Consider the following 24,371-nt stretch of genomic DNA (forward strand, 5'->3'; position numbering starts at 1 on the left):
AATCTTGACAAAGGAACACTGAAAGAAATATTCCATTTACTAATGTCTCAGTAAAGTACATTATAGACAGTTCTCTGACTTCGTTTCTAAGGGAAAAAAAGTATATTGTTTCCTAGTAGCAGAATATTCATTTATATTGAGAAAAGATATGCACTTCAGTGTTTTTTTTTTCAACCTTGAAATGTGCTATCAATGTAATGACCTGTTTTGAAAGAATAAGTTGATCTAGCCACATTGTGGAAAGGTTGTGAGCTTTAGAGTAATAGTTGATGTTATCAGCATAGAACCTGGGGGCTCTGTTATACATATTCATTTACCCCCGGGGTTCTAGATCCTCAACTGTGGTTTAGTTTTGTACCCACATATGGGCCTGTCCTGGACACACGTGGGTGTCTACCTGTACTCACCTGCACAGAGGGATAAGTAAGGTTCACCCTGAACAGTGACTGTAATTCCTCGGCTAAGGGTAAAGTGGCAGTTTGTCCTTGTCACAAAGAAGGTATTTGGGACTCGTGTGAACCATGCGCTTTTCTAAGTTTCATGAAAACCTCGGAAAAGTCAGGTTGTTCAGATCGGGTTCCTGCTATCTATCAGCTCCTTCTGCCCATTAGGAAGGACAGGATGGGCATGGCCCTCCAGGTTTTCCCTTTCCCTTTGAAAATCTGTCTTCCAGAGACAGCCCAGGTCTGCCCCCTGGCCCGCCCTGGGAAGTGATGGAGCCTTATGGTTTTTCAGGACGATCAGGGGTCTTAGAGGCAGATGGACCGGGATAGAAATCCCAGCTCTGCCAGGTCCTAGCTGTGCGACTTTAGTCAGGTCCCTTATTGTTAGCAGACTGCATTTTCCTCTTCTTGATTGGATCTTAATGGGGATTAAATAAGGTAATATATGTACAGCTATGGGCATGGTGCCTGGCACAGAGTTTGTGCTCACCTAACCATTGTCATTATTCTTATATTGATTTCATGCTATTTGGTTTGTTTTTAAAATCATCTCCAGAGATTTTCTGGTTTGCCTGCGGAATGAATGCTCACGCTGGGTATTGACTTGATTTTCTCTTAAATCCCATCTTGTGTGTAGGCAGACAGCCAAGTGGACCTGGTCCGGCAGCATTTCTATGAAGTGTCTCTGGAGTATGTCTTCAAAGTTCAGGAAGTCCAAGAGAGGAAGATGTTTGAATTTGTGGAACCTGTAAGTAGATGCTCAGGGTTGAACGATGTACCTCTATGTTTCTCCCCAACTCCTATTCCAATTAGCTAGTGGATTACAAATTATTCTTAAATTGTTGATGAAGAGGTTGACCAGCCCTGTTCTGTACCTTTTGCTAAATAGTGGAGCTTTGTCAGTCTGGTTACCATGGAGTCTTCTCCACAGCTGTTCCTGCATGATCAGTGATGGAGATAGAGCCTTTAGCAGCACCTGCTCCACTGACTGGCACAGTTCCTACCTTGAGCTACTACTCTGTGTTGTGCTGTTTGGTTTCTAGGTAGAAATGGTGGAAATGGGAGTCCAGAGAAGAGATGTTTTCATCTTGCCATGCAACAGCAATTACACCTTAACTTTTTCTCTCCCTTCTCCCAATCTTTCCTCCCTCAAATAATCCAAATATAGTAGTAGCCTGAGAAAAAGAAATAGGGGGATATACAAGATACCTTTCTCTGTTTGCCCCTCTGGGTTCAAAGCCCTCCCTCTCCCATTCCTGTTTAAAAACATGCTGTATAAAGTGATTTCTCACTGGGTTTGTTATGGCCAGAGCAGCATGGAGATTTTGTCGAATGAACCATAATGAGTTTTGGACTCAGAATGTCTCAGTGGCCTAAAGGTTGCAGTGTGGGAAAAAGTCTAAGTTTAGTTTAGGCTACATCAGTGTGGTTGTGGTTTCATTCAGATGTGGTGTTACTTTACCCACTGTGGCACTGGTTTTCAAATACCACAGTAAAAAGAGTTCATGGGAATCCCAAAATAGGCCTCAATTTAAAATTCTTGCAGACCTTTGCATTTTTTTCAGCCAATATGTGGCCTGAGATTTAGATCCAAACTTGGGATCTCTATAAAAATAAGATACTTAACTACCTAGATTTAAGAAAGGGTGATTTTCTTAAGCAAATAATGAAACTTTAAACAACTGAAAGGAAATGACCACTCTTTTTAGTAAAGTATGCTGTCCCCCGTTTCTAATTTATAAATTTTTGAGCTGCCTTTTTGGCATGTAGACTTGCTAGAAATTTCAGCAAGACTCTAGTTTGCTTTGTAATAGCATGTCTGCATCTTTTACTATATTGGAAGTACAATCTTGGGATTCTACTCCTGTCCAGGCCATCTTTTTCTTTCTGGAAAATGCCTTGCAGTCTTTAATTACCTCCGTATTTTTATCTGAATGATGGAAACCTAGAGCCAGCTTCCTGTGTAGCACTGGTCTCAGGTGAAAATCTCCCTCTTTCTGCAGGGTGGGTGAGGCGTGAGAAGCCAGAGAGGCAAGCTGAGTGATTTCCCTGCTACGGGCCACAGAGATGTTAAAGCCAGCCTTGTAATCAAGGAAAATGTACAGAAGAGTCTTTGCCTGTGGTCGGGGCGGGAGTACCAATGTTGTCACACAGAAGTAGTCTTTAACATTATTTTTATGTGCCTTTATGAGAATTTCTAGAGGAAAAATACTGTGATTATCATAATCTGCACGTGTATACCAATCAATATTATTCTGTAATTGCCTGCTTTTGATGAATTGCATTCCACCTGGCCCATCTACTTCTTTTGTTATCCACATGATTTTTCAGTAGGAATTCCTAATGAATCAAGTATTGTATCTGTTAGTTTTTGCCAGGTAATAAATAACCATAAAATGTCATTTAACAGAAACATTTATTTCATACATATCTGTGGTGTTGGGCTTTGTTAGATGGTTCTGCTGACCTGGGTGTGCTTTAATTCTGCCTTCTTGTCACCTCCTTCAACTTTTAAAAAAAAACAAATATATAAGGATTTATCCTTCCATTTTCTGGCTGTACTATTTCAGTATCTTGGGGGAATTTTCACTTTGAGATGCAGTATTAGTCTAATGGTTAAGGGCTCTAGCATCACACTGCCTAGATTTAAGTCCCAGCTCAGCCATACTAACTGTATGTGCTTGAGCAAATTATTTATTTCCCTGTCTCAGTTTCTTCATCTGTAAAATGGGGATAACATATCACCTACCTCCTAAAGATGTTATGAGGATTAACTGAGTTTATCCATGTAAGGTACTTAGAACTGTGCTAACCAGGTTAGCACCCAGTACAAAGCTAGTAGTTATTTTTTATTCTGAGGTAGAGAAACATATCAGCTTCAGCCACCCAGGGTCTCCTCAGATGAGTAAAGGAGGCAAATAGTAATATTAATAGGGTCTACTTGTTTTAATAAGAATAGTCTTGCTAAATCTAAAAGCATTTCTTTACTGAATACATAGAAATTTATAAAGACCCAGCTGCTATGTCTTAGGAGCTTACATTCTCAATGGGGAAGTGAGATGTATATAGTAGAAAGCTAGCAAATAGCAAGTTCAGTGGAAAGTTGTACAGGACGGATGATATGGAACTGCCTGGGGGATTTAAGGACTGGAAGACCATTGTGGTTTTCAGATGTTTACCAAGTGAGGCACCTGGAGAGCTAATGGCAAAAAAAAAAAAAAAAAAGAAGAAATTCCAGTCTCCTGTTAGCACAAAAAGGAAGTGATGGGACTACCCTAAGTTAAATTAAATGAGTATTTTTAGAGGCTGGGTTTGAGATTTAGGTGATTAACCCCCATTTTTTCCAAAGAAATTCTTGTTTCTGAATACGTCTGCTTACAGGCAGGTCAATGGCTTCAGGAGCTGTGGATAAGGAGAAGGGATTCGTGCAATGAAAAAGCAACTGACTAGATCAGTAGTTTTCAAAGTGTTAGAAATGCAAATTCTCAGGCTTCATCCCAGACTTAAAATTCTAGGGGTGTGGCCTAGTGATCTGCATTTAGTAAGCCCTCCAGGAGATTCTGATGCATATTAGGGTTTTAGCCACTGGCCTAGTTTGTACAAAGAAAGGACATGAAGTAATTGATAATATTAGCTAAAACTGAGTCTTGTACCTGTATTATATAATTTAATTCTTATAATAATTTCTGAAGGTGGATACAGCTCTCTCTTTTTAGACAAAGAAATGGAAGCACAAAGTTTATTTACTTGCCCGTGGTCACATCCAGTAAATAGCAGAGCTGGGGCAACCTGGCTTTTAACCGCTATGAAACATTTTATTGCTTACAGGTGGAAAGAAAACCAGCAAGAAATCTATCAAACTAAATTGCTGGAGTACCTGGGTATGGGTGTTCATATTTTGAGTTGGTTGAAGGCAAATGACTTTATTGGGCCATTTAAGGAAACTCATGCATGTTGACCACCTTTGATTGTTTCTTAGAAAGTGACTTCAAGTACCAGAATATTATTGACTTTCAGAAAAAGAAACAAAATCTTAGTGTTCTAAGGAAGAGAAATCAGACATCTGGGATCTAAACCGTATGTATTTTTTTGCCCTGGAAGCCTTTATTTTGCCAAGGTACCAAATGTTCCTGAGATTTGGATTGCAGATAATGACACACTGACTTCGTGAAGGTGAAGCCACGCTCCCTCTGTCCCTCAGTTTTCAAAATTGTAGGTTAGCTAATGCTACAGAGAACTCATTCTCCGTGTTCAGTGGACACTGCATTCTCTGAGTTTCACCTTCGGAATATTTCTTGGTGCTGTGCTTTTCTCTCCTTTCTCACAGCTCCTGTCCCATTGCAGGTCTTCGTTCTTTTTCCATCTGTCTGTTGAATCCTGCCTTGGGCTTTTCCTTTTCCAGTCTGGCCTAGACCCTGTCCCCACAGTGCGACTTGTAACACAGCAGTCTGATTATATCTTCCTTTTGCTGAGAAGCTCCTGCTGTCACCCCTGTACTAAGTGCATTATCTAGATGATCTCAATTAGTCCTCTCCACAGCCTGTGTAGTAATCAGTACCGTTATCCTGCCCCTGTTAAGGATGAGGAACTGCGGGGGCTGAGGTGGCTTCCCCAGCCCAGCTCTGACTGAGTCCAGCTCGTTCTCACGAGCTACCCTTTTCTTTATGTGAATGAATGATTACTGATAGCTCCATCTTATGAATGAGAATAACATATATATATCAGATACTTCAGAATGATATAGCTATTATTAATTAAGAAGTTACATTTTTGCTTTTTCTTAAAAAATAAATTATGTTGTCTGCTAAGAAGTAGGACTGGGTTTTGATTACAGTTACTTTCTGAGGAACACAAGGACAGGGAGAAGGAAAAGGGAGGCGGGGAACGGTCTTCCTTTGGTATTTCCTTTGCTGTGCTGTGACAGCTGACTGTCTGAGGAGGAGTCTCAGTGGACATGGCGTGACCTCTCTTATCTGATAGCCAGATGGGGCTGCAGCAAACTCTTCCTCCCTGGGTTTGAGTAGAAGCATTCTTTAAAGTAGTCAGATCCTCGTGTCTTTGGTCTCCTTCTGTGGGCTTCTCCTGCCCCCTGAGGACATGGGCTTTCACTTCCCATGGGTAACAGGTTTAAAGGTTCGTACAGAGTGCAGGAAGGGGATATAAGGAGGTAGAGAGGAGAAAGAGAGGAGAAGGCAGAGGTAGGCCGAAGTTGACTATGTCTAAGAAATCATTTCCTGTAGAAAAATGACAGTCAGGGTCTCATACCAAAGGAAGTGAAAACTAGAATAAGTATTAGTAACTTTCTGCCTTTGGGGTACTTGGGTGTTTGTCAGGTGGTGTCTTAGTGATCTGACTGAGAATTTGTATTACCTTGAGTAAGAGATGCCCTCATTTACTTCAAGTTGAAAGATGAATCACAATTAAAGGAGGAATGGCCTTAAAATTCACTGCTTTCTTCTGCATTTATCCTCTAAGTAGAGGATAGCTCAGTGCCTCGGAAGACTGATGGGTCACAGCATTCAGTGACAGCAGGAACAAAAGAGATGAGATAAGGGAAAGAACAGTTTTATTATGAATACCGGGACCAGGGTGTGCACAGAGCCCCTTCTCCTCTATTGTTGGAGCCATCTAAAAGGAAAGGTTTGGGCCTTCCTCCCAAGAAAGTATTTGACTTGAGTAAATAGAAAGCCTTGGCCATCTTTGAAGAAAAGAGTTAATTATTAGACTCTGGTGACTCTTGGTGGCTTACGACCCTTTCAGTGATTTATGTCAGGGGTCTGTATATGGTTCCACTGATGTTTTATAGTCAGGACCCAGCAATACCTGCTCCCCACCACCCATGTGGATAGATGCACAGGGGACAATGGCAGAGCCAAGGTAACCTATTGTTATAATTTGGGCTGTGCTTGACTTCCCAGTGCAGAGCTTTTTGATGAACTGAGATGGGCATGTGGCTTAGGCCGAAGATAGGCCTCTCCTCTGAGCTCAGATAGAGTACCTTGGGTTTGCTTACCATTCCTTCCACCAGCCGGGTGGGAAAGTAGGGGTGGGGTGGAAGTGGGGCCTGATTAGTTCCCTGCATCCTCATTATTAAGGCCACATCTTAGATAAAGCAAAGTTAGGTGAAAATAAGTGAGACTAAATAAGAAAGAGAAAAAAAAGGTACTTTCATTTAGGAAATGATAACTAAATACAACAGTAAGGTGAAGCAAATTGGTCTTGATGTAACGTGTGGTAGAGGCAAGTCAGGAAGGACCACTAAGAAAATGTGGCTCGGCATTGAAAAATTGAAGTTAGAACAAGGGATGGTTCCCAAATGTGTGACTCCGGAGCTTGTGATAAGTGCTGATGTATACTGGTCTTTCTAAATTTTGTTCAGGCTGTTATTATAATACCTTTTTTAGGTTGGGGTTTGGAACTGAGACAAGATGTGTAGAGCTTGGAGAGCAGCCAGGAAAGCCTGACAACAGTGAGGTTTGGCTATAAGCTCTGAGAGGAAAGACTGCAGGAACGCTGTTTATTTAGCTTGGAGAAGCGAAGGCTGGCAGCAGTTCAGAACGGGGACATTTAATAGTTTTTAAGTATATGAAGGCATATTGTGAGAATTGTGGTGAGCAGATGTTTTCAGTGTTCATTAAAGACAAGACTAAACAATAAACGGGCCTACCTTTTAACCTGAAGGAATTTATGTGAGAATTTGGGGAGAACATCTCCCCTGAAAATGTGGGAACATGGGAATATTTTAATAAAGGAGTCTGTAGTGTTTACTTACAAATAGTTTAAAGAAATCACAGAAATACACTGTAGCTTAGGTTTAATCTGGATTACTTTCTTTGATTTAGCTTTGCCTGTTAGACTCCCCTTTTCCTTTCCTTGTACATTATTAATATGCCCATACCCTTCTACAAGATAACCTAACACTATTTATACTCTTGAAGGCAATTGAGGTGGATCCTGCTCTGCAATTTCTGAAGAAATAATTTTCTTAAGGAAGTGGTGAGATTCACAACGTAAGAACATGGGTGTTGGTGCCAAGGAGACCTGGCTTCAAATCCTGGCTGTCACTTATTGTGTGTTTTTGGGAAAGTTTCTTAACCTCTTCTAATTATTAAAATGTGAATAAAAGTAATACTGCTTACTGCCGGGGGGACAGTGCATGTACAGGCACAGTACCTTATACACTAGAAGTGCTGGGTAAAAATAATGGCTATTATTATTCCAGACTTTTGAATCAGTGCTGGGAATTCAGATACAGCTACATAAAACCTCTTTTCAACTTGCTTATGTGACCTCTGCCCTCCTTCCTTCATTACAGCTACTGGCATTCTTGCAAGGACTCTTCACTTTTTATCACCATGGTTATGAGTTGGCCAAAGATTTCGGTGACTTCAAGATGCAGTTGACCATTAGCATACAGAACGTGAGTGGGCAAGGGAGCAGGCTTCCTTTCTCTGGTTAAGGAAATGAAAAAAAAACAACAACCAAAAAACCAAAATATGGGTCTGGTTGCATCAGAGGCCACTTATCTAGATTGGCATGTAGGTGAGGAGGGTGGGTCTTGCTTGGGTTCAAAGGACAGCTGAAGGGCAAGCATCTCTAGGGTGCTTGGCAGCCCTACGTCAGACTATCATCCTCTTCCCCCTTATTTCAAAGCACTATTTATGTTCTCGGAAGTGCTGCTGTTGATAATGATTTAAATCTGTAGCATCAGGCTCCGGATTTCCTTTGGCTATGGAAATCCCAGCCCACCCCTGCTCCCTTCTGTGCATCTAGCTGCCTGACCAGAGCGCCTGGACTGTATGTGCAGAGAATGGGGGTGGGGAACACATATTGGCCTCTGGCTCAAAGGATCTGCTCTTGTTCAGTTCTTAGTGAGGCTGACAGGAAATCCAAGCCACGGTGGTTTGTTCCCAATCTCCTTTCCCAGTTTTTAAACAGCGGGACCTCTGGTGCACAGAATCCTGCTTATGGCCCTTTGGTTAGCAGTTACTGGGGCTTGAGCCCTCTTTTTTTAGTGTGTGAGTGTGCCATGGCAATTGTGTATTTTCTGTGTCTCCAGTTGATCCTGTGTAGGAAATAAACTCAAATGTGTCCATCTGGGTTGTAGTGCATGGCTTATAGAAACCTGGGACTTACCCCTGATGTGGCTGTGTTGTCTTAGAGAACAGGAAGTTGCAGAGTCTCTGAAAAGGGTTCACAAAGAATGGCTTCCCCTTAGCCTGGCTTCCCCAGAAGGCATAGGCTGAAATGGAGATATACCTGAAGGAGGGTTACTGGGGTAGAGCGCCTGTGACAAAGGGAAACAGCATTCTGCAGAAGGGGAAGTTGAATTGTTATGCTTTTGCAACAGAGATCTTAGTCAATCCCATGGGGTGCTCTGGTGCCGGGATGACCTCTCAAAGTAGCCCTGAATAGAAGCAGGGGGGCCAAACTTTTGACCCCTTCTACTTTCGCCCCCACCTTCACTAGTCTTTGGTTGCAGGCTACCCTGGGGAAGGGAGTAGCCCTGAGTGAAGCAACTCTTATTTGAGGGCACTTCCAGGGAGGGACTGACTCATCTGTGAGCCAAGCCAGTAATTAGCAAGCAACATTCCCTGCAGCTAGAGGAATGAGAACCTCGGTCCTGAAGGGGGGTCGGAGCAGTGTACCCTAGCATCTACTGCAGGCCTTATGGACTATCTGAATCAGAATTACTGATGTTTGTTTAAAATACAGGTTCCTGAGTCCAGAGGTATAAATTAAGCTCTAGCAGTGAGGCTTGAGCATTTGCATTTTTTACTAATTCCCCAGGTGATTGTGGTGGTCACTAAAGTTTGAGAGTCATTCTGGTATAGGGGTTTAAGGTCTAAGTGTACTCCTTAAAAGTGAATGTTTTGCCCAGTTCCAAGATGGTTGAATGCCTCTTATCTGGTTTTAGAACTAAGGATTCCGTTAGGTTGATGGACTGAATTGTTAAAAAGGAGAACAGGGATTTTATTTCTTTAGTTTGAATAAAATTCTTTTCATCCTAGACAAGAAATCGCTTTGAAGGCACCAGGTCAGAAGTGGAATCACTGATGAAAAAGATGAAAGAGAATCCACTTGAGCACAAGACCATCAGTCCTTATACCATGGAAGGGTACCTTTATGTGCAGGAGAAACGTAAGTGGTTTTGACTGCCTGCGGTACAGTCTCACTGCTTGGGTACACTAATGCCTTTTTCCCATAAGGTACAGAGTGTCCTATAGGAGATGCTCTGTAAATACATGTTTGGATGAGAGTTATTTTTATTTTTTTGTATGCTGTGTGGTGGGGATCACATTTCATTCTTTTCCATATGGCTATCCCATTATCAATTTGTTAATTTTTTTGGGGGGTATGGGCAGGGAATTGAACCCAGAACCCCCGCATGGCAAGCTAGCATTCTACCACTCAACTACCCATGCACCACACCCCCCAGATGAGAGTAATTGTATAGTTCCATTTTCAGATGGGAAGATTATTTCTACAGGGTCTCCACATGTTTTCCTTATAACTGGGAAGTGCCTTGGGAATCTGGAATTGAGCCTCTGCAGTTGTTGTTCTCTCTATTGTGTTACTCTAGCCTTGGGTCTACCCTTCTATTAGCATAGCAGCCTTGGTAATAAGGCCTTGCGTGCTAGACTTCATCATCTAACAGCAATTGCATCCTTTGGAAGGCTTAATATTTGGTGATTTTTAAAAATCTGAGCCTTGTTTCAATGAGACCCAAACAATCTTGACTTAGGCCCTTTTTCTCCTCAACTACTTTCATTCCCATACTTAAATTTTATGAAAAGGAGAAGCTCAATTCACTTTGAGAACCAGGAAGAAGATTCATTGCCTGCCAATATGATGTCAAGGAAAGAAATGCCAGGTTGCTGCAAAGGCAGAGTTTTAGTGGGGACTCATTCATGTGCTGGGCCAAAGAACGGTCTTTATGATGGGTCTGTGCTATTTAGAGTAGCACTTAGGGATAAAAGAAGACGAAACATTTTTTTCTTCAATGGAAACTTCTAGTCTTCCGTCACAGCTTTCTTGGTTGGGCACATTGCTCCTTCCAGATTTTTGTTGGTTTTCTGCTCTTTCATGTCTTTTTGTTGATTTAGTGTTAGGCAGATGTTTTCATTCCTAAAAGCTTCCTGATGGAACAGAATAGGACACTTGGTTTCAGTGATTATTCTATTCAGTGATTATTCAAATATTTGCTTGGGCTTAAAATTGTTCCTTAGTAACAGCGGGGGCAGTAGTAGAGTTGGAGGTTTTAGGAGACAGTTTTTTTTGGGTGGTGGTTGTTAATTATTTATTTTTTATTAGAGAAGTTGTAGGGTTACAGAAAAATCATGTAGAAAATACAGAGTTCCCTTATACCCTGCCTCATACGCACATCTTCCCTATTTTTAATACTTCGTATTAGCGTGATACCTTTTGTTACAATTGATGAAAATATTATTATAATTATACTATTAACCATAGGCCTTAGTTTATATTAGTGTTTCAGTGTGTTGTACAATTCTATGTATTTCTTTAATCCTAATGATATATACAACCCATAATTTCCCCTTTTAACCACATTCAAATATGTAATCCGATAGGTTAATTACATTCACAGTGTTGTGCTATCACCACCATCCATTACCAAAACATTTCTGTCACCTCAAACAGAAACTCCGTGTCAATTAGACATTAATTCCCCATTCTGTTAGTTTGTATGTGTGTCCTTGTGCCAGTACCATGCTGTGTTCTGATTAATGTAGCTTTGTTATAAGTTTTGAAATTAGGAAGTGACAGGCCTCCAATTTCATTCATCTTTTTCAAAATGACTTTGGCTCTTCAGGGTCCCTTACCCTTCCATATAACTTCGTGATTGACTTTTTCATTTCTGTCAAGAGGGTGTTGGAGTTTTTATTATGATTGTGTTGAATCTTTAAATTACATAGAATTGTCATGTTAATGATTAGTCTTCTAATCCATGAACACAGAATGTCCTTCCATTTATTTATGTTGTCTTTGATTTCTTTTAGCAATGTTTTGTAGTTTTCCACTATATCTTTGATTAGATTTATTCCTAGGTGTTTGATTCTTTTAGTTGCTATTGTCAAGGGAATTTTTTTCTTGATTTCCTCTTCATAATGTCATTGCTAGCATATGGAAATACTACTGATTTTTTACTGCAATTTTATGAACGATATTCACATACCATATAATCATCCAAAGTGTACAATGATCACGGTATATCATATAGTTGTACATTCATTGCCATAATCAACCTTTGAACATAAAACAAGGATAAAAATAAAAAATATACCTGAAACATCCCATACCCCTTATCCTCCCTATTATTTATTAATTTTTTGTTTTTATTTTCTTACTCATCTGTCCATTCACTGGATAAAGGGAGTGTCAGTTACAAGGTTTTCACAATTACATGTTCACACTGTGAAAGCTATGTGGTTATACAATCATCTTCAAGAATCATGGCTACTGGATTACAGTTTAACAGTCTCAATTATTTTCTTGAAGCTATTCTAATACCCTAAAAACAAAAAAAGGGATATCTGTATAATGCATAAGGATAATCTCAAGAATGACCTCTTGACTCTATTTGAAATCTCTCAGCCACTGAAACTTTATTTAATTTCTTTTCTCCCTTTTGGTCAAGTAGACTTTATCAATCCCACGATGCCAATTCTAGGCTCATTCCCAGGAATCTTGTCCCACTTGCCAAAGAGATTTATACCCCTGGCAATCATGTACCAGAGAGTTTACCTGCAGAGTAGGCTTAGAGAGAAAGGCCACACATGAGCAACAAAAGAGGGTCTCTAGGGGTGACTTTTAAGCATAATTTGTAAATAGGCCTGTCTTCTCCTTTGCGTGAATAAACTTCATAAGGGTAAGCCTCAAGATCAAGGGCTCAGCCTATTGAATTGGTAGTTCCCAATGCTTGTGAGAATATCAGGAAGTCTCCAGGTGGAAAAATTTAAACTTCCACTTCTTTCCACAGTCCCCCAAGGGAATCCTGCAAATACTTTTTTTATTTTCTGCCCAGATTACTCTGGGCTATATCGGGGCATCACACTAACCTGGACAAACCAACAAGATCTCAGTCTCTATTCAAGGTTCCATGTAACTATGGTGTTTGAATAAACTGAAGAAACAAGTTAAATTAGATAGTGTGCTACAGAAAATATACATTTTGTTCCAGATAAACATCTCTTCATTTGGTCTCACCCAGAAGTTGAAGTTTTAAAATTGGGTCAATATCATCTTTTACCCTTTAGTCTGATTTACCTTAGTTCTAACTAGATCAACTTCATTCATATCTCAGATTGAAGTCTTTTTTTTTTTTTTACACTGTGGCCCTCCTTTTCAGCTTTTTAAACAGTTGCTTTATGAGGTAATGCTGATTTTCATAGCTGCAGCACTCTAGCTCTGAATAGAGATTCAGAGATAGTTCCAGGGGATGTCAGGGTCATGCACTCAGCATCTTAGAATTTAGAAGTGGCTGTTACAACTCAGAAATAGATGTGACTGTTCTAAGAGCTTACAATCTAGGAACCTTTATAATAAGCCTTACCCTGTTTAACAGAGTTTGCACATTATCGTCAGGCCGTGTTAGTGAGATGTTCCAATAGTTGTCTTTTTATTTCTGGCTTATTTCACTCAGCATATTGTCCTCATGATTCATTTACCTCATGCCTCACAACTTCAATTCTTCTTATAGCTGCTCAATATTCAATTATATGTATACAGCACACCATAGTTTGCCTTCCCTTCTCAGTCCGTGTACCCTTAGGCTACCTCCATCCATTGCAAACTGTGAATACTGCTTTCTTAAACACCCATGTGCAAATATCCATTCGTGTCCCTGCCTTCAGTTCTTCTAGGTATATACTTAGTAGTGGGGCTGCAGGATCATATGGCAACCCTATACTTAACCTCCTGTGGAGCCAACACACTACCCTCCAGATGGACTGTATGTACCCTTCTACTTCCCTGCCAACAGTTAATAGGACACAGTGTATCCCTCTCTCCACATCTTCTTTGGTACTTATATCTTTCTTTGTATTTTTTAGACAGTTGTATTCACACACTATACAATCCATACTAACTAAACAAACAATGCTTCCCAGTACAATCAAATAGTTATGCATTTACCAGCAGAATCTATATGAGGACATTTCCATTTCTTCTACAAACAAAGAAAAAGAAGAGGAAAACTGATTTTGGCAGTGTTGATCTTGTGCTATACCACTTTGTCAAATTCATTTATTGGCTCTAGTAGCTTTGTTGTGAATCTTTCAGGATTTTCTATAGAGAGGACCATGTCCCCTGCAAATAGGGAAAGTTTACTTCTTCCTTTACAATTTGGTTGCCTTTTATTTCTTAGTCTTGCCTAATTGCTCTGGCTAGAATTTCCAGTATTTTGTTGAATAACAGTGCTTACTGTGGACATCCTTACCTTCTCCTGATCTCAGAGGGAAAGCTTTCAGTCTTTCACCATTGAGAATGATGTTAGCTCTGGGAGTTTCATATATGCCCTATTTCATGTTGAGGAACTTTCCTTCTTCAATCGATCATGTGGTGATCTTTTCCTTCATTCTATTAATATGGTATAATACAGTAATTGATTTATTATTCTGTTGAGATCTTCTCTTTCTTTTTGTGTCAGTGTAGGTAGTTTCTAGGAATTTCTCCATTTCATGAAGTTTATCTAATTTGTTGGTGTACAGTTGTTCGTAGTATCCTCTTATAAAAAGAAGTCCTTTTATTTTGGTGGGGTCAATAGTAATGCCTCTTTTAATTTTTGATTTTAGTTCCTTGAGACCTTTCTCTTTTTTCCTTTGTCAGTCTGGCGAAAGGTTTGTCGGTTTTATTGATCCTTTCAAAGAATCAACTTTTGGTTTTGTTGATTCTCTCTTTTCTCTTTTTTAACATGGGCAAACACTGGGCACTGAACCTGCTTCTCCGGCGTGGCAGGTGAGAACTCTGCCACTGAGCCACCATTGTCCACCCTTGGTTTTGTTGATTCTCTGTGTTGTTTTTTTAATTCCACATTTCTTTGATCTCTGTTCTAATCTTTGTTATTTTCTTTCTTCTGTTCACTTTGGGTTTAGTTTGCTTTTCTTTTTCTAGAACCTCCAATTGAGAAGTTAAGTTTCTGACTTTGAAATCCTTCTTTTTTAATGTAAGCATTTAGAACTCTAAATTTCCCTCTCAGCATGCCTTTGCTGCATCCCATAAACTTTGGCATGTTGCATTTTTGTTTTTGTTTGCCTCAGGATATTTCCTAATTTTCCTTGTGAGTTCTTGTTTGCCCCATTTGTTGTTTAAGAGTACATTGTTTAATTTCCACATATTTGTGAATTTTCCAGTTCTCCCTCTGTTATTGAGTTCTAACTTCATTCATTGTGGTTGGAGAAGATGATTTCAGTTGTATTGAATTTATTTGAGACTTGTTTTGTGAACCAGTATTTGGTCTATTCAGGAGAATGATCTGTGAACTTTGCAGAAGAATATGTATTCTGCTGTTGTTTGAGAAGTGTTCTATATATGTTTGTTAAGTCTGGTTGGTTCATGGAATTGTTTAAGTCTTCTTTTTCTTTATTGACCTTATGTTTATATGTTCTAGTCATTATTGAATGTGGTATATTAAATTCTCCTACTATTAATGTAGAACCTTCAGATCTGTCAACATTTCGTTTATTTTGGGGACTCTGTCATTAGGAGCATGTGTGTTTGTAATTGTCATGTCTTCTTGTTGAATTGATCAGTTTATCAATATATAGTGACTTTCTTTGGTCCCTTGTAACAGTTTTTGACATAAAAACTATTTTATCTGGTATCAGTGTAACTACCCCAGCTCTCTTCTTGGCACATCTTTTTCACTCTTTTACTTTCAGCCTTCTTGCATCTTTGTACATAAGGTGAATCTTTTGTAAATAAGCATATTGTGGGGTTATGCTTTTTTATCCATTCTGCCAATCTCTTCTTTTTGACTGGAGAATTTAATCCAGATATACTTGAAGTAACTACTGATAATGCAGAACTTTTTCTGCCATTTTGATATTTGGTCTTTGTTAGTCTTAAACCTTTTTTGTCCCTCAATTCTTCCATTGATGCGTTCATATTTCTTTTTATATTCAATTATTTTGAGAATATTCTCATTTCTTTCTGCATGTATTTTTCATCTATTTTCTTTGGTTTTCATGGGTCTTAAATTTAACATCCTATATCTATAACACTCATGTTTGATTTTATACCAACTTAATATCCACTGTTCATATATCCCTCTGTCCCTGAACCTTTTTGTTGTTCTGGTTACAGATTATACCTTTACACACTATATGTCTAAAACTATAGATTTATTATTACTTTTTATGCATTTTATTTTAGAATCTTTACCTGAGGTTATTTCTTCATCCTTCTTTGATCTGCTGTCTGTTCTTTTCTTTCAGTCTGAAGAACTTCATTTAGCATTGCTAAATATCTAGTGGTGACATATTCCCTCAGCGTTTGTTTATCTGGGAACATCTTAATCTCTCCCTTATTTATTTATTTTTTCCTCTCCCTTATGTTTGAAAGACAGTCTCTCTGGATATAAACTTCTTGATTGGCCATTATTTTCTTTAAGCACTGTAAGTATTTCCACTCCCTTTTTTCCTTTATGTATTCTGATGAGAAATTGGCACTTAATTTCATGGGACTCCCTTGTATACAACATGTTGCTTTTCTTTTGCAGCTTTCAGAACTCTCTCTCCTAGTCCTTGGCGTTCAACAGTTTGATACCACCTTTCTGGGCATGGCTTTTTTAAAATTTATCCTGTTTGGGGTTCCTTGGGCTTCTTGAATGTGCATATGCATGTCTTTTGTTAAATTTGGGAAGTATTCTGCCATTGTTTCTTTTAATATTCCTTCTGCCCCTTTCTTCTCCTTTTGGGACTCCCATAATGTGGATGTTGGTACTTTTAGTGGTGTTCACGGATCTCTTAGGCTCTGTTCACTTTTTAAAAAATTCTTTTTTTTTCTTTTTGGTCCTCAGCTTGAATCATTTCAGTTGTCTTGTCGTGGAGTTCACTGATTCTTTTCTCTGCTGTCTCTTCTCTTGGGAATTTTACATGTTAGCTATTTTTCTTGCAACTAATTAGCCGTCTGTGGGGAGATACCTTAAGATCATGTCAGTATCCACCTAATCAGACTCTGCCATCCCTAGATTGACCATCCATTGACAGTCCTTGCCTGAGCTAATCTTTGCTTTGATGGTTGTAAAATGGTGATATTCCAGTCTGTGCTCCCTCCATATCATTTAATAGTCACCATTCATTGTACAGTAAGGAAGCATCTTCCCCTCTCTTCTTCTTCCTTCTCTCCCTCTTTCCCTCCCACCCTTCCTCTCTTCTTTCCTTGCTCCTTTCATTCCTTCCTGTCCATCTATCTACCTATCTTTCTGTTTTTAGTATGGACATATGGATTCCTATTTTATTCAGTAGGCTATCTGCCATTATTGCCCTTAATTATTTTGATGCCCCAGTTGTCCAAGATAGAACACTTTTGTAATCTCTGTTTTAGGCTACCACTGAAATTTTTTCTCCAAGCCATGGGAATATATTAGGTTTGTTGGTATTTTAATTTGTCTGCGATGCCTGAATATAAATGCTTACTGCATTGTTTTTTATGTTTACTAAATACTATCCAATACTTGCAATTGGCAATCATACTCTGAGGAATAATTATGAAATGTTTGCTAAATCTCTTTTCATGTTACTTAAAATTTTTTTTAACCATTTCTATTATGTGATCTCTATATGCTACTTTTATATATTGATTAGGGTGTTTCAGGCAGTTAATGCCTTCTTCCTCTTAAAGTACCTTGTTGTTCAAAATAAAATACTTGACAAAGTACCTGGTAAAATCAGACACCGTCAGACTTGACTGTGTGGTATTTCCTTCTTTCCTGAGGGATAATATCGAGGGACAGACTCCTTAGATTACATTTGGGCATTTTTATAATCACTTCCCTTCTGCATCTCTGGTGGCTCTGAGTTTTCGTTCTCTGATTTTCAGATCTTCTTTTGTTCTGCCAAAGCAGAAATTAGGAGTTTGGAAGTAGGTCAGAATCCCTGTGCGTCTGTGAGTGACGTCTCAGAGCAGCTGTATAGGAAGCATGACGTCATCACACCAGATGGGAATGATGAAACGCACTTTGAGAAGACTGTGTTTCCTTAATTATTTTACTCCTGCCAGGGAAGAGAAACTAAACTTTAAATGGAGATTGATGATGTGAACAGGAATTAATCTTCTCGGGGAACCTCTACTTCCTTTATGTTTTAGGACCCATTGGATGTAGCACTTGTGAGAAGCAGTCTTCTTTCACCTCTGTGGGAGGCCCTGGGTTGGTTCCATTTCCACCCTGTAGGATGAGAGTTCTGTCTATTCCAGTCTAGCTGGTATGGAGAATTTATTGTCTCTAGAGACAGTTTAAGAGTAGGTGAGTGCTGTGGGTTATGGGTTGTATGTTTCTTCAGTTAATGATGTACAGCATACAGTGGACATGTCATATGGTGTTTATGGGAAATATTGCCTTGCAGGTCACTTTGGAACTTCTTGGGTGAAGCACTACTGTACATATCAACGGGATTCCAAACAAATCACCATGATACCATTTGACCAAAAGTCAGGAGGAAAGGGGGTGAGTTTATTTTTTAAATATTATGCTTAATTTGCTTGGCTAACATATAGTAATAAATAATAATGCATATGTATACAATCTCCAATGCTTTCACTATAAATTTTGTTAATTTTTTTTTAGTATTTCCAGGAGACGTGATACCATTAAAAGATATCTAAAACATGGTGATTGTTCTTAGTTCTAATTTATATCAGGAACTACAATCAAGAAAGATTCTTTCTGTGAAACTGATTCTTGTCACTCTCACTTGATATCTGGAGGTCTGCATGTTGTAGTTTAGATGTTCCAGTTATCTATTGCTGTGTAACAAATCATCCCCAAATGTAGTGGATTAAAACAACACTAATTGCTCACATTTTCTGTGGGTTAGGAATTTTACAAGCATTTGGATGGGTGTTTCTCATGCTGTTCTGATCAGACAGTGCCTGGAGATGGAACAATAAGGGTCTGAAAGAGCTGAGGGCTGTCCAGGCAAAGCTCTCTCTGTATGGGATAGTTTGAGCTTTGTAACAGCACGGCAGCCTCAGGGTAGCTAAAGGTTTCAGGATTAAGTATTCTAGCAGCTAAAGCAGGTGGTACCTTGCCTTTTTAATGACTTGACTTCAGAAGTCATATAGGATTAGCTTTGTCCTGTGTGTTGGTTGAAATGGTAACAAAAGCCCACCTGATTTCAGTGAGAGAGGGCATAGATCCTACCTTTTAATAGGAGGAGTGTCAAAGTCAGAGGTGATATCTTCTGGATTTGTGCAGAGAATCATGCAGTATCCTCGTGTGTGTTTGTACAATGCTCTCCTAGGAGCTGGAGGTAAACTTAACATAGATAAAAGGGCATTTCTTTTCCAAATGTGTTTCTCCACCCTTTCTGTCCCCCCGACTGTCCCTTGCATTTGGATTACTTCCTTTAAAATTTACCCACTTTTCTTCTAGCCTCAGATAAAGAGACATGAAAAGATTTGTTCTGTCCTCTTGAAGAACAGACCCCATGTGTGTACCTTGTATCCTCTGAAATGAGGCACCTCTCCACAGGAGGTTTGGAGAACCTGTCTCTTCTTTGCTTAAAACCCTTCACTGTTTTCCTTCAGACCAGAATTCTGTGCTGTCTGGGCCCTGCCTCTCTCAAACTCTGACTCATTGCACTCTCCCTCTTGCCCTGGGATTCCAGTCCCATCAATTTCCTTTTGGTTCCTCCAGGTCTACTTGGACCCCTGACCACAGCATCCTCCCAATAGCTGTCTCCCACCCCCCGAGTCCTTTTATCCTGTCCTTATCCTGTTAATCCTTTGGAACCCAGTTCAAGAAATCCTTTTCTGTCCTTCCTGAACATGTCATATTCCCTTAATATAAAAGTTGTGCTTTTGTAGCACAACTGGCGTCTGTTTTTTTACAGAAGTTATCAAAGTTGTAACTTTACATTTATTTGCATGAGCAATTGATTATTATCTAAATCTCCCATTAGACTGTCAGTTCCGTGCAGGCTGGGACCTAGTTTTTTGCTTTCCTTTATATCCTTGGTCCCTAGATAGCAAACACTCAGTAAATCTTCATCAAGGGAATAAATGAAAGGATAAAGGAAGATGTAAACAGTGAAAGAGAGTTATAGATTTCCTCCTGAAGGCAACTAATGAGTAATTCCATTGTGTAGTAGAAAAATTATAAGGATTTATGTTCCAATTTGTTCTACAGATACCGTGTACATTAAATAAATAGTGATAGCTTGAGGGACTTGGATGTTCCCCAACCCATTTATAGAGATAACAACATCTATTTATTTGTATTGGTTTACTTAATGTCTACACTGATAATATCCTCCTTTTCAAAAAGGTTTACTCAACCGTGGTTATTTTTTATTTTGCAAATAACTAGTCCTTGTTACCTTGAGTAGGTATGATCATGCCCCCATAATTAGGTCATTAGTGACTGAAATAAAAATAATAAAACAGATATTCCCCAGAACAGTATATAGCAGCTCGGTAGTGCTAGTACTGTGACTTTTTCTGGTTTATTTTCCTCATTGATAAAATGAGGATATTAAAAGGATCATATCAAGGGGTTGTTGAGGATTATGTGTGTGTGTGTGTGTGTGTGTGTGTGTGTGTGTATAAACACTTAAAACAGTTTTTCTTGCCATGACTGGTATTTATTTCCCTTTTTAGGGACAGCAGGGTCTCCTTGTCTTTCCTCTCCTCTTCTCTCCCCTCCTCTTGCTTCCAAACCAGTCTGTCCTGGGATGTGCATGGAAAGGTTTTCATTTGTTTGTTTCTTTTTTGCATGGGCAGGCACCGGGAATTGAACCCGGGTCTCCAGCATGGCAGGCGAGAACTCCGCCTGCTGAGTCACCGTGACCTGCCCTTCATTTGTTTTAAGCATTTTAAAAGTGTCTACAGAATGCTCATTTGTTTCTTTTTGAGTATGATGAGGATAGCATATTTGGAGAAACAGTTATAGCTTGATCTGTGACTCTGTTGTCCCTGATGTTGGGCATTAGCGGAGTGTAAGCTTCAACCAACTCATTGATGGTAAGTGAGGGAAGAGTTAGGGGTCCATGGATGGCATCCTCAAAGCAATCTCTTGAGTCGGATACTCTTATTATCACTATTTTATTATTTTGGCCATTTGGCATAGAAAAGTTAAATAACCCTCCAGGTTGGTGCAGCTGGTACATAGTAGAGCCAGAACTTGAGCCCAGGGGATCTGGCTCCAGAGTCCACACTCTGAACCTGTTAGGCATCCTCCGTCTTCTGAAGCAAGATGTGGCAAGGCCCTGGTGTCACTGCCGAGAGAGAATGTTGGTGACTAGTTAGTATAAGACCGATTAGAGAGTTTCGGTTTCCACTGCTGCTCTGAGGTTTGACTAACAACCATATTTTAAATTAGGAGAAGTGGAAGCTTCTGAGAGTAAGCAAAGTGTTCCTCCCTGTCTGTGGCCCTCCCTCAGTTGTTATCCTCAGTCATTGCCTAGTGGAGCTCACCTGGAGTTCTTCCCTCTGATGGCGAGAGAATGTGAGACTCCAGAAACTCTCAGCAAAGTAGTGCAGCAGCTCTGCGAGTACAATATACTCTTCAAGGCCCATAATCTGCATCCTCCCTCTTTCCATCATTATTTCTTGTCACAGGCTCTTGATTATCATTCTGAAATTCTCCCTGTGTAGCATTAATTGATTGTCCAGAAACATAGAGGTTTCTGTCCCTGACTTCTCCTCTATCACTTAGGAATTTCTTAGCCTTCCTGTTTCTCTGCTTCTGCCAGTCTTTTTTCTTTTCTTCTTTTTCATACTGTCAGTAGTTAAACAGATCATTTTTTCTTGATATAGTATGGCTCTCCTTGGAACAGAATCTTACCTTCCTTCTTTTTTCTGTATATAGTTGGCAATCATTTTCAGATTCTCTGTTTTTCTTCCATTTCTCAGGGACAACTTCATTTGTTTTAAGCATTTTAAAAGTGTCTACAGAATGCTCATTTGTTTCTTTTTGAGTATGATGAGGATAGCATATTTGGAGAAACAGTTATAGCTTGATCTGTGACTCTGTTGTCCCTGATGTTGGGCATTAGCGGAGTGTAAGCTTCAACCAACTCATTGATGGTAAGTGAGGGAAGAGTTAGGGGTCCATGGATGGCATCCTCAAAGCAATCTCTTGAGTCGGATACTCTTATTATCACTATTTTATTATTTTGACCATTTGGCATAGAAAAGTTAAATAACCCTCCAGGTTGGTGCAGCTGATCCATAACTGTTAAATCTGAAGTATAGTTAGTCATCAGCATGCTCAGAATCACTTATGTTTGGGTGTGTTTATTTGTAAATTTTACACACCATGAGCAGTCCTTATTCTGAGAAATTTATCTTAGCTAGTCAATAAAACACAACAGAGGGTTAAGGCTTGTGAATATAAACTGTCTTTTCCTAGGTCTTTGTTTTTTGTTATTCTGATAATAGCGAGTGGTTCAGTTTTACCTTACATAGTCACATTTCCTATTATTTCAAAAAACTATGGAAGTTTGCTAATTTTACCCCAGTTTAGAAAAAAAATATTGGCAGAGGCAGGAGAAATAGGAATCCTAATAAATTCCTAAGTGACAGCAAGAAGAGATTAGGAACCTTTATGTTTCCAGGCAATAAATTGTTACTATGAAGTAAAACCACCGTGGTATATTCATACAGTAGAATACTAATCAGCAATAAAGATAAATAAACTCTTGGTACATTCAACAATGTGGATGAATCTCAGAATAATTAGGCTGAGTGAAAGAAGCCAGACACAAATGACTACGTAATGTGTGATTCCATTTATATAAAATTCTAGAAAATGAAAACCAATCTCTAACGACAGAAAGCAGACTTAGTGTTTGCCTGGGGATAAGGTGTGAGGAGAGACCGTTTACAAAGCTGCATGAGGAAGCTTTTGGGGTAATGGAAATGTTTGTTAGCCTGATTGTGATGATTTCATGGGTTTATACATGGGTCAAAACACATCAGATTGTACACTTTAAACATGTACAGGTCGTTGCTCATTTACTGTATCTAAGTATGGTTGTTGCATCATGATTATGTAGCATCCACTCCAGTCCATGGCCTGTTGGGCCCTGGGGACACAATGGTAAGCAAAAAACAGACACAATCCCTGCCCTCAGAGAGCTTACGTTCTGATGTGAAGATGGATGTTGTTTGAATCATCACCTTCATCAATGAAAATTTCATCAATGGAAAATCAGTGCTGTAAGGGAGCAGTACATGGTGCTGTGTGAACACTTCATGGTCCAGGAAGGCTTTCCTGAAGAAGTTCCCACTGAACCAAGATCACAGAAGTTCAGTTAGGAGGAGACGTTAAGATCACCTTGTTCAATTCTTATCAAACCTACAAATTATGTTTTAAAAACTTTATCAGGAGTTTATCTATTCATGGTGAGCCATTGGGATCCACCAGTTCTAAAGGCTTTAAGTATAACACGGCTTACCAATTGCAGTTGCATGGGGCTCTTGCCTGAGAAGGTTCATGACCAACCTTCCACCTCACGAGGTCGTGCGAATTTGAAATGATCACTTCTGTCTGTGTGCCAGGCTTGTCCTGGAGAGGAGCAGAGTCCACATCCAGGCCTCATCTTTATAGTCTGTGTGTTTCTAACAGGGAGAAGATGAGTCGGTCACCCTCAAATCCTGCACGCGGCGGAAAACAGACTCTATCGAGAAGAGGTTTTGCTTTGACGTAGAAGCAGTAGACAGGTGAGCAGCTGTCACATTTTTCTCAGGGCCAATGTTATTGAATTTGAATTTCTTACTTTTTCCATTCGGTCAGTCTTTTCTGCTTTTTATTCCCTCATTCCCTTCCTTCTCCATCTTTCTACTTATAAGCAGTTTGGAAAAATCTCAGGCCAGTTACTGATTTGCAAGCATCAATAGAATCTGCCCTGTCTTTTAGTTTTGGCTCCACATGGAGCCACTGTTTTTGTTTTGTTTTAATATTAGGGCTTCCATTCTCAAGAATGTGTAAAATATTTGTTAGGGTGACAAACTAGGAAATTGAGTAGATGTTTAAAGAAAATTGACTGTTTAGCATGCTTGTGTAGCTTTCTGAGTTTTTACACTTAAAATAACAAACAAACAACTATTCAAAAGAATTGAATAGAACTCAGTTTGAATTGAATAGAATTCAAAAGAATTGGGCAAAGAGCAAGGTGGAACAAGTTTTACCCAGTGAAAATAAGACAGCTTTTAGTTACAGTGTTCACTTGCATTGTGTATGTGTGTACGAGAAAAAAGATCAAACTACTCATGAAATCAGTCGTTAGAGAGAGCTCAAGATTTATAGAGTCTCTCGTTAAGTTGTACTGTTTCACGGTGCTAAGCTAGTTTGAAAACTTTCCGATTTCTTAAGATTCTTGACTTGGCAACAGGTTAATTATTTTAATGAAACCCACGTGTTAAGCTTATTTGAGCTGCTTGTTCAAGATCAGCAACACTAGCACCAAGACTCTTACATCTCAGCATGGTTCTCATATAATGCCGTTTAATCTCCCCTCTCTATTAAAAGAAGATAAAGAAAGCGATACCACTTTTTCAAACCAGTACTTATACTCTCCTTGGGAAGTTGACTGGTGGCCACTTTATCTAGCCTTTTTCTCCTGATACTGAGTGCTATTGGGGTGTATCCTGGTATGTTGGCAAGTTTAGAATGCTCTTTCCTGATTTGGGGTCAGCAAATGATTTCCTGCATTTGCTTGCTAGATGATTTAGATCTCCCAATGC

The 24,371-nt window shown here is 39.4% G+C and overlaps 1 protein-coding gene across 5 annotated transcripts in view; it reads left to right on the forward strand.

Annotated features, from left to right (window-relative positions):
- Window positions 1-24,371, forward strand: part of ARHGAP26 (Rho GTPase activating protein 26) — a 466,078-nt gene that overhangs the window by 134,099 nt on the left and 307,608 nt on the right. For all 5 annotated transcript variants that reach the window (XM_077137292.1, XM_077137293.1, XM_077137295.1 and 2 more), the window contains exons 6-10: window positions 1,081-1,191; window positions 7,759-7,863; window positions 9,455-9,584; window positions 18,029-18,129; window positions 23,254-23,348. In XM_077137292.1, coding sequence (XP_076993407.1) covers window positions 1,081-1,191; window positions 7,759-7,863; window positions 9,455-9,584; window positions 18,029-18,129; window positions 23,254-23,348 — 542 coding nt within the window. The remainder of the gene's footprint in view (window positions 1-1,080; window positions 1,192-7,758; window positions 7,864-9,454; window positions 9,585-18,028; window positions 18,130-23,253; window positions 23,349-24,371) is intronic.

The sequence above is a fragment of the Tamandua tetradactyla genome, chromosome 20 (genome assembly GCF_023851605.1).
Source record: "Tamandua tetradactyla isolate mTamTet1 chromosome 20, mTamTet1.pri, whole genome shotgun sequence".
Taxonomy (NCBI): Eukaryota; Metazoa; Chordata; class Mammalia; order Pilosa; family Myrmecophagidae; genus Tamandua; species Tamandua tetradactyla.